The 11,207-nt window shown below is 33.7% G+C and overlaps 2 protein-coding genes across 3 annotated transcripts; both read left to right on the forward strand.

The window, feature by feature from the left end:
• The first annotated feature begins 6,951 nt into the window (after positions 1 to 6,951).
• Positions 6,952 to 10,727, forward strand: LOC117683816 (uncharacterized). Of its 2 annotated transcripts, none has more exons than XM_066078675.1 (2): positions 6,952 to 7,223; positions 8,779 to 10,727. In XM_066078675.1, the coding sequence occupies exon 2, from the start codon at positions 8,789 to 8,791 to the stop codon at positions 10,598 to 10,600; it is 1,812 nt and encodes a 603-aa protein (XP_065934747.1). In that variant the 5' UTR covers positions 6,952 to 7,223; positions 8,779 to 8,788; the 3' UTR covers positions 10,601 to 10,727. The 2 variants fall into 2 exon arrangements, with proteins under 2 accessions (XP_065934747.1, XP_065934746.1); XM_066078674.1 differs by lacking the exon at positions 6,952 to 7,223 and adding an exon at positions 8,043 to 8,225 and having other exon boundaries at positions 8,484 to 10,727.
• Positions 7,343 to 8,041, forward strand: LOC117686639 (uncharacterized). The gene has a single exon (XM_034462006.2). It carries the CDS (start codon positions 7,343 to 7,345, stop codon positions 8,039 to 8,041), a length of 699 nt encoding a protein of 232 aa, XP_034317897.2.
• Positions 10,728 to 11,207: the final 480 nt, after the last annotated feature.

An 11,207-nucleotide genomic window follows, 5' to 3' on the forward strand; every position in this document is an offset into this window, starting at 1 on the left:
TATTATGTATTACAGTACACTTCTATGGATTATTTATTCGGGACGTTCATATTTTCTCCCGATTACCTTATATGGTGTTCTTTTTTTTTCCTTTATCCGAAAATGGAATGCAATTAAACCATTCATTAAATGACATCCGAAAGAAAAACAATCCCATTTAACTTACTGAAACATAATCATTCACAAATATCTAATACCAATCGGTCTTGGAATGTGACATATGACTTACATCAGCTTTATGTAAGATGATATGAATATCGGGATGTGAAGGTAGCAACATTGCAGAAAAATACATAACCTGCGTTAGCGGGTTATTTAAATCTTTTCTGCTATGATTGCTACCTTCATAAGCCGCATAAATCATCTAAGAAAGCATGTTATTGTTTATATTTACATCTTTTTCAAATAATTAATAAATTGATTATAAAAATTAAGTAAAATTCACTAAATTATGGTTAATGTACACAAGAACGTTAGCTTAAAGAAACAGCGAAATCTTTTGTGAGACTTTGGGTCTGAAATCATCATGATTATTTCGTGCAGTCCGTGATTTTTTTTAGGTCGCTGTAGGTTACGACCAATCGATGAACAGGGCGTGTTGATTTTAGTCCAGTCAGTTTCCTGTCAGTTTCAGCCGCTGTAAATTTCGACCAATCGATAAACTGGCCGTGTAGATTTCAGTCTGGCTGTTTCTATAGGGCTATGAATTGTTTATAATTTTCCGTAAGAGGAATAGGGAATCAAACTTGATAGATGTAAATATATTGTAGTAATCATTAATGATTGGATCCATATAGTCTTATATACCTTTTTGTCGGTGTTTTATTGAAAACCATACATATTTTTATTCCACGCTCAATAATACATGTGAATTTTATCCTTGTCCAATGACCGTCTGACTGTCCGTCCGTTGTGAGTCTGTAAAAATAATCACATTTTCGACCACCTTTGTAGAAAAAAGGTTAGAACCAAATTTAACAAAACATAGCACATAACACTATTCAATTGAGGAAAATGTAAATTAATCAAATATTTTAAAGAGCTACACATTTGAATTGTAAAAAAAATGAAATAAAAGTTGATGAATTGATGGATGTCCTTTTTATTATCGATTCAACTGTGCAAGCAATCTGATGAAAAGTGGTTCAAACTGTGATACCAAAAACCAAACCAAGACCATAAATGCTCGTGATCAGCATAGACAAATCAGAGCTATCAAATTAGTCGTTTCAGTATGAAAACATCCTGAGTAAGTGTCAATGCCCAACAAAGAATAAAATGTCAATAAAAGTATACGAATAAGGAAATATTTTCAATGTTTTCTCAAGTATACTAATCTGTAAGTTTGTGGTTTTATTTTGAAATCATTCTAATAACAATTTCAAAGCAAGAAAGTAACCCCAATACAAGACTATGCTCAACATACATGCACAAAAGTACAGGGAACATTTTCTTAAGATCATCATATCCATAGTAACATTGCTTCAAATTATACTGTTAGTATGTTAGTAAGTTTGCAAGATTAAAGTTTAGAAATTAAAATTCAAGAAAACAATGATCAGCTATCGACAAGTATATTCAAACAAAAACTGTTTTCCTTAATTAAAGAGGTGCGTTCCTCTGTTTTGGGGTAGCCATTTTGGGTCAGCTCTATGCTTGATATTAAGCATCATATATTGATTCTACTCATAAATTCATATTTCATAATGCCAATTAAACTATATTAAATAAAAAATTAAAGGAAAAATTACATATTTACAGAGTTTACTATGAGACTATATTTTGTGGTGGAAGGTTTTTAAGAAGAAAATAAACATTTTTCAAAACTCAGTTGTTTTAGAGTACCGTCACATTAGCTTTTTTATTTTCAGTGCAAACAAAATTTCAAGATAGTTTGTGCGATAGGATATCTTCATTTTGTTAGGAAAAACAATTTTAAAATTTTTTCAATATTTCTGTTGACACATATTTGCAAATTTAACATATTTCATAAATGTCAAGGAAAAACGAATCCCAATTTTTGCCTTAAATAAACGTATTTCATGCCATATCTCAAATTTTACATAATAGATCCATACTTTTGCTTTTATTTTCTGAAATTTAAACATTTTTCTGACAAGTTTATCATTATTTGAGAAAAAGTGTGAGACTTTTATATAATTCCATTATATGTTGAATCGTTAATGAATAAACATAGCGTTTTATCAGTGCAAAAAGGTCAAAATATCAATTAGGTGAAAAAATTGTAACATTTTTCTTTATGATAATTTTAATTCTATTTATTCTAAATGGTATACATTTCTATTTGATGTAATGGATCATTCCGATAATAAATATTGAGATAAAAGCGATCTATAGGCTTTACATTCTTAAGAATCTGAAATCTACAATTCATAAAATTACAATCTTTTTGAAAAAAATCAAAATTTTGATATAACTGGGTCCTCGTTTTCTGACAGTTCTTTGTTTTGGTTGTGTTTCCCTGGAAAAAGGGGCATCCATGCAGAGCTTTGAGCACTATCTTTTGCTCCTGTGATGAGTTGGCGAGCATAACAGTAACGGTAAAACAAATACTTTTTTACGATGTATAGATGAGCAGTTAATATAAATGTATTTTTAAAGCCGTTTATATAATTATATGTATTTTTTAAATAGTAAAGTTGACAAAATGTCTCCCAACTACGAAAGCCGAGAAGGATCATTCGAGATTCGAGATTCGAAATACGAGATTCGAAATACGAGATTCGAGATTCGAAATTCGAGATTCAATATCTAAATTAACCAATCAAATCATGGATCTGAAACCTGTATCCTAGCAACATCAAACTGTTCTAAATAAAGATAATTCGTACATGCTCTTTCCTACAAATAAATGTCTTAATAGCTCTTATATTGTGGTTATAAAATGGTTAAATTAACATTGATAAATTGACCCCACACAGGATAAACAATGAAATTAGTGATAACACTGTGGGCTTTGCAAATCTATGTGATTTTGTTTGTCCTGTATGTATCCCCCCCCCCCCCCCCCCGAACCATTTTAACCCGTTGTGTATTCGCCCCAACTGTGTAAAAATCGGCTCGCGAAGAAAGATCTGTTTAATCTAAATAAAAAAAACTGAGTGTGGTTTTAGATATGAAACGAAATTCAATGAAATAATCGACATGTCAAAATATAGGTTATCATAAAGTTTTAAACCATAGAATATAATGATTTACAACCTCAACGACAACAATCCAGATAGGAATAGGAATATTTCATGTTTTTATTTATCATTTTCGCTAGCTAATGTAAGACATCACAAATACCCCAAACCCCCTCACGGAAAAGGAAATGCTAGGTGATGAGAGAGAGAGAGAGAGAGAGAGAGAGAGAGAGAGAGAGAGAGAGAGAGAGAGAGAGAGAGAGAGAGAGAGAGAGAGAGAGAGAATGAGACAGACAGACAGACAGAGAGTTTTGTAGTGTCAAATTCAGTTTTGATTTAGAATTTGAAATTAATTTGATTTGTTACAAGCATATATAGACAATAATTAAGCCTCTAAAAGGAGAAAAGAGAGGAGGTAGCTAGGGTAGGGCAGACCAACTAGCAAGCTTTAATTTTACATCGACTCTCTCTCTCTCTCTCTCTCTCTCTCTCTCTCTCTCTCTCTCTCTCTCATCACCTAGCATTTCTTTTTCCGTGAGGGGGTTTGGGGTATTTGTCTTACATTAGCTAGCGAAAATGATAAAAAAAACATGAAATGTTCTTTAAATTGTGTGCGGATGTTGTACTCAAATAATCTGTTTTCAGTATATACATTTCAAGAGAGGGGGGGGGGGGCTTTATAGTCCTAATTAGTTTGCCAGTTATTCTGTCCCCACTTTGTTTTCTCTTCGTTTTCCAGGTTTTTTTTATTTGGCTCGGCAAATTAATATAAAACTTTCTGTGTAGCTCCATACCGATGCACTGTAGATAAATTATGAGTAGTTTTACTTTTGATAAATAGGTACATATCCGTACTTGATTTTTAATTTGACTCTTATAATCGGATTTAATATTCCAATAAATATAAGGTAGGAAGAGTAGACGGGACTTTTTTGCGCATATCCTACTGTACCATTCATTCAACACAGGTATTAGCACTCATCGAGTTCGACTTGCTTTCCTTTTTTTCATTCACTGGATTTAAAGCTATTAATTTTTGAAAATATTTTGAATTTATGGCCTGATTATGAATTAGAGCTGCGCTGGTGCATCTATTTACCCAAATGGACCAAAATATAACCAAATGAATGTAAAAAATTTGACATAATTAGTTTTAAATGTACGACTCTTTTTCAATTCTAATCGGGTATGTCCTTTAGAAAAATCTTGAACCACACACATTTTAGCAAATAAAACGACAATTGTTTCATTTTTTATGGGGAGGGAGGTGGTGCCGGTAAAGGACATGTATTGCTTGTGGCAGTTGTGCTATACTCTCATTTGTTATAATAGGTAATACTACATACTGATATAAAATGAAAGTTTCCAATTACACTGTGCATAGCTTCTATCATGCATTTTGACCCGTGCGATAGTTTAAAACAATTTTCAAAGCATTTAATGTAATTCAACCGATCATTTTTGAAATTTAATTTTCTGGACCCCCGCCTGATACGTCCGCCTTCTTCTATATTAGAATTACATGTACGTTGACCATATGTACACATTAACTTAATCGGCTATGTTATGGGACAATAACATTTTTTATCAATGATTTTGCAGGATAGGTAACAAATAACAGCCTATTTGTGGGTTTTTGCACTGATTATTTGAGATAATTTGCCGCCATCTTTTATGCATTCCACACACCACTCACAGTTTCTTTATTTGGTGATCTGTGTGTATGGCGACAAATTGGTAAATTTGCACCACTCACCCCTTGTAGCTTCATCCTGATTACATTTTATCTGGCTAAGTGTAATGAAGTAGTATATTAAGTACACACATTTTTGCAATGCTTATTTACATCTTTAGAGATTTACTTACAAAAAAAGTAAACATTTGTATGACTTATATGTAATTATTGTCAATTTTGGTGCGGGGGGGGGGGGGGGGGGGTAGGAAACTACAGAGAAACTTAACTTGGCTGTGAAACATATGCTTTTATTCTTTCTTGTTGATATATCAATAAATGAATTATAACAAAATACATGTACAACAATTAATTTTGAAATATTAATGCACAATCAAATTTTAAAAAGTTTTACTGTTTTCTGCACAAGAAATCGGCAATGTGAACAAATTGGCACCCTATCATCCCTACCTTTAATTGTTGAGAGTAGGTATCCTTCTATATTGAAAACAATTCCAAAAGTAAGACTCATAATAAGTTGTTTACTGAGGAAAAGGAAAAAAAAATGTATTTATTAATAATTCCGTATGATGTGATAATATCTCAATGATTTGTTTATAATCATAGTACTAGTGTATCACTGTATGCGTACATAAAAACGATAAGTAATGCTTATATTTATTAGTGAAACAGGACAGATTATTTATATTTAGATTATTTAGATACATGTACTAATCTTCATGCGGGGATCTAGAAAGGAGGGGGTCAGGGGATCTGGACCCCCTCCTCGGGAAAATAGGAGCTTATTAAATTAACATAGTAAATTTTTTTAAAATTGGTCTAGGACCCCCTACAGAAAAAATTAGCTACGCTTATGAAGTTCTCTACCATAACCGCATTTTTACACAAAAGGGACGAATAAACCCGGGTTTTAAACTATTACTGGTGGTGAAATACCCCAGGGTTCAAACGCATCAGGTGGAAATGCACCAGGGCAAACAAAATCACTTAGATCCGCGAAGCACACTGCATTATTACTAGTCTACTTAGATATTCTGTGTAAAAGTAAATACAAATAATTATTTGTGAACATAGCATTTATTTGTAGGAAAGAGCATGTACGAATGATCTTTATTTAGAACAGTTTGATGTTGCTAGGATACAGGTTTCAGATCCATGATTTGATTGGTTAATTTAGATTTTGAATCTCGAATTTCGAATCTCGAATCTCGTATTTCGAATCTCGTACTTCGAATCTCGAATCTCGAATGATCCTTCTCGGCTTTCGTACCCAACAGTAGTCAAATGCTAACAAAAAACGATTTTCATATTTTGACACAAATTTTTTCTTCTATACAATGATGTAATGATTGTAAGAAAATTTCCGGTGATCACCAACTCTACTGGTTTATACATCTTGAGCTCTTTTCTGATAGGAAATCAAACAATTTGTATATTTCTAATCAAGAAAACAACAATATAGACATTGTGTATCTTGTTACTGAATTGAATTTTTTAGATATTCATTTTTTATCCCCAAACTGAAAATTTTCGTTTATTTGACATATGTACAGTTTATTTATAATTAAATCTTTCCTAATCAAATATTTTAATGTTAATTTGATTGACTTTTTCCAGGTGTGTTATTCCACCTTAAGAGGTGTCTAGAATTAAAACTTGTCGGTGATGATATCCTTATTGCAATTCATCGCGATGTTCGTTGAAATGGAATCAATTTAAATTCTTAGCTACTAGTTTTGCGAAGTAAAGAACAATATATATAAATCTTTTATACGTATCAAGCTTTTCAATTTGAGTACTTTTCATTATCTTTCTTCAAAAAGAGATAAATACAGTCTATGACGGCCTTGACCATGTGACTGTCTCTAATAATACGTTTAAATTTACTTAATTGCTCATGATTAATTAATTCATTTTAAATCTTTGAAAAAAAATATTGTACGAGAAACTGATCAGAGTAATTACGTGTTAAATAAAGAATACTGAAAAGCGCGTAAAATATGGCGCAATACAAATTTTAGCGCCTTTATCGCTACAGCACTTGAGCGCTAAAATTAATAGTGCACCAAAGATTGTCCATATGTATTGATTATTTCATATTTTTCCCCATTGAGAGCCTCAGTCTCAAATGAGATGAAGTTCAAGGTCACTTAATCATAGAAGTTTGTGTCTTTCAATAGTTCAGACGCGGGTATTTTATGTCTTTTCTTTTTGGATTTTTTTAATGAATTTTCACTGGTAACGTTACCGGTGAGTTATCATAGCAACATTGCTATTGTAGAACATATGTTCTATTTGATTTTCCCATGTGGGAGTCTTTTTTAGCACATAAGACTACGTTCAACACGTGTTGATCATGATGCGCTGGACCTGTTATCAGTGACGTCACTGCTACAGGGCGCCATTTTGCTTCTTGAAGTTCTTCATGCCATGTGGTGTGAAGAAATAAGCAGTTCCTAAACTCAGATAACATTGATTTATCGCTAAACCTGTATTTTTTAACATGGCTAATGAGCCGGGGACGTCGTACATGCGAGAGTCCGCCAGTTTGGACATTGTCGATCAGGTTGACGACGATGCAGGTCAGGATGAGGAACGCAACGTGCAAAGGCACACGACGCAACCCAAGTCGAAAATGTCCACGAACGGTATGTTTGACATTTTCATGAGCAAGCTCACAGAAGTTCAGAAAGAACTTCAGGACTTGAGATCGCAAAGTAAAGGGGACACATCGAGAAAACGCGGGCGGAGTATGAGTACTCGTAGTTCGCCTCCCCCTGTTAAGAAAACAACAGTGAAACAGAGCAAAAGCTGTAATCGATCGTTTCACGAACTCAGTGATGATGACTCTGACGAAGAGACTTCAGATAAATCGGACGCTGAGGACGCATTGAATTCCCTTATTGAGGGTGAAAATTGTAGCTCGTCGGACGACGATGAAGCATCCGCCTTGCACGAATTATCAGAATTCTTTGGCGATGAAGACAAAACTAGCGAGCCATTAAGCCCTGAGTTGGCTAAAATTATGGAAAAAATGTTCACATCAAAAACGAATTCGGAGAAAATAAAAGAAATCTCCAACAAATATGACAGGCCAAAAAACATCAACAATGTCTTTGCTCCAAAAGTAAACAAAGTAATATGGGAAAATATGTCTGCAAAAAACAGGGCAAGCGACATTAAACTTCAAACCACTCGGTAAAGCTATGATCCCCACTTTGAGACTGTTTGATATTCTCATCAACACCAATGCTAAGAAAGCGATTGATGTGAAGAAAGCAAAACAATTGTGCGGCGACATTTTGAAGTTTCAAAAATGTGTGTTTCACAATTTGTCCTTCAAACGGAGGGAACAAATTATTCAACCAGAGAGAAACAAGCAATTCGTTAGCTTATGCTCCGCTGAAAGCTCATCCGAAAACCTTTTTGGAGATGATTTAGGGAGCCAAGTCAAGAACGTGCTAGAAGCAAAGAAGCTTGCACAGAAGATATCAAATAAAGATTACAGTGGAAAATACAGAATTCCCAAATTCTCAAATAATTATGGGAAAAAGCCGAGGCATGGAGCTGGAAAGAATAATTCTTTTTTGTCCAAGCAGTTCAGCTTCAACAAGAAAAAGAAGAAGGGGGAAACAAATCAATAGAAACAGATGATGTTAGTACTTGCATGCCTGAGCATATGTACACAAATGTAGATCAAATGGCTGTGGTGAACACACCTAAAAATTTTATTGCTGGCAAAATCAAAAATTATTTTGATAATTGGTGTAAATTAACTCATGATAGTTGGATTCTTGATGTTGTTAAAGGCTACAAAATTGGCTTTATTAGAGAACCTTATCAAGTGTGTTCACCAAAACCATTAACTTTTTCGGAATCTGAATACAAAGCAGCTCAGATAGAATTAGAGAAGTTTTTGTGTAAACAAATTGTAGAAAGAGTCTGCAATATGGATGAATGTGAGCGTAAAAATTCTTTTTATTCAAACATTTTTCTTCGTCCCAAAAAAGACGGATCTTTTCGAATAATTTTGAATTTAAAAAATTTAAACCAATATGTTGACAATTGTCATTTTAAAATGGAGACTTTAAAGTCTGCATTGTTGCTGGTCAAATCGAATTGTTGGTTTAGTGCACTAGATATTAAAGATGCGTACTACTCGGTGAAAATTCATCCAGATAGTAGAAAATTTCTTAGGTTTAGATGGGAAAACAAAACATATCAGTTTACTTGTTTGCCTATGGGACTAGCAAGTGCTCCTCGTGTTTTTACTAAAATCATGAAACCTGTTTTTTCTGAACTCAGAAAATTTGGTCATTTAAATGTTATCTACATAGATGATGTTTTGTTACTGGGCAATACAAAAAATGAGTGTGAAGATAATTTAAAAGCCACTATAAAGTCACTAGATAGTCTTGGTTTTACCATTCACCCAGACAAATCTCAGTTTCACGCAAGTCAAAGTATTGTATTTTTAGGGTTTATTTTGGACTCCTCTTCAATGACTGTTAGATTGACAGCAGATAAAGCTCAATCTGTCAAAGAATTTTGTGAAGTGATTTTGAATAAGAATGAAGTAACAATAAAACAGGTAGCACAACTTGTGGGCATGTTTGTAGCCTCTGAACCAGGAGTGGAATTTGCCAGATTGTATTATAAGAATTTAGAAATTGAAAAAGATGTAGCTCTTAAACTCAATAAAGGGAATTTTGATGCACACATGAAAATTTCAAATCAAAGTAGGATATTGATCAACTGGTGGTCCCTTAATGTGTGTAAATCTTTCAAATCACTAGTTAGAAACCCACCAAATTTTGTTTTTAAAAGTGATAGTTCGAAGTTTGGTTGGGGTGGGGTGAACGAAGATTCAGGTGAAGCTATTAGTGGTTTATGGGATGAAAACACTTCTGAATCACATATAAACTATTTAGAACTTTTAGCGGGGTTTAAAACCATAAAAGGACTAGGAGAGAATTTAAGAGACTCGCATGTTCGACTGTGTATGGATAATTCTGTAGCTGTGTCTTATGTGAATAAGCAAGGAGGCAAGATCTCAACATTGAATGATCTAGCTCATGAGTTATGGCTTTGGTGTATAGATAGAGACATCTGGCTTAGTGCTGAACATGTTCAGGGTGCAACAAATATTATAGCTGATTCATTATCCAGAAAAAATGTTGACATGGAGTGGAAACTAGATGAAGTGGTTTTTCAAAAATTAATTAATGTGTGTGGAAAGTGTGATGTAGATTTGTTTGCATCAAAAGACAATCATCAATTAGAGAAATATTTCTCTTATACTCAAGATTCAAATGCTATAGGAGTTGATGCATTTGCACAATCGTGGAAAAATATTGACTGTTATTTATTCCCTCCTTTTAGTGTCATAAGCAGTGTCTTGAAGAAAATCGAGGAGGAGGAAGTACAGTTTGCATTGTTGATAGCTCCAGTGTGGAAGACCCAGGCATGGTTCCCGCAGCTGCTGCACCAAGTCGCAGGTCCTTGCTATCTTCTACCAAAAACAGAACACCTGTTGAAGCTGCCGAAAGATCCGAAGCGGCAACATCCCTTGACCAAGATGAAGATGGGTGCGTTCAGTTTGTCCGGCAATGCTTACATGGTAGAGAGTTATCAGCAGACACTATCAACATTATCTGCGGATCATGGCGGGAATCCACAAAAAGACAGTATAGGGGTTATCAACAGAAATGGTTGCAATTTTGTTGTGAAAAACAGAGTGATCCATTTAATGCAGATATAAATTTAGTTTTAGATTTTCTTACTGAACTGTATAAGAAAAACCTTGGTTATAGTGCTTTAAACACAGCAAGAAGCTCATTGAGTTCATTTTTGTCTTTGTCAGGTCAGTCTAATACGAAATTAGGTGATCATTTTTTAGTTAAACGGTTTATGAAAGGTGTTTTTTTGTCAAGACCAACTTTACCCAAGTGTCAATTTACATGGGATGTAAATAAGGTTCTAGGGTTTCTGAAAACTTTGTCACCTGTACAAGATTTGTCTTTGTTAGATTTGTCAAAGAAATTGGCAATGTTATTTGCTCTTTTGTCAGGACAAAGAAAACAAAGTTTACATTTGTTAGATGTTAGAAATGTCTCAGTTAGAGATGATATGTTGATCATTAGATACGGTGATTTGTTAAAACAATCAAAGCCAGGACATCATTTAGATGAAATTTGTATTGCTGCTTATCCAAATGATGTAGATTTATGTATAGTTAATGTGTACATGGAATATGTTCAAAGAACTATGAAATTGAGAGGCTCAGGATCTAGACTGTTTATAAGTACTCAAAAACCTCACAATTCAGTTTCTGTAGACACTATTGGTCGTTGGATCAAAGGGATTAT

This window comes from Magallana gigas, chromosome 3, assembly GCF_963853765.1.
Source record: "Magallana gigas chromosome 3, xbMagGiga1.1, whole genome shotgun sequence".
NCBI classification, from domain to species: domain Eukaryota; kingdom Metazoa; phylum Mollusca; class Bivalvia; order Ostreida; family Ostreidae; genus Magallana; species Magallana gigas.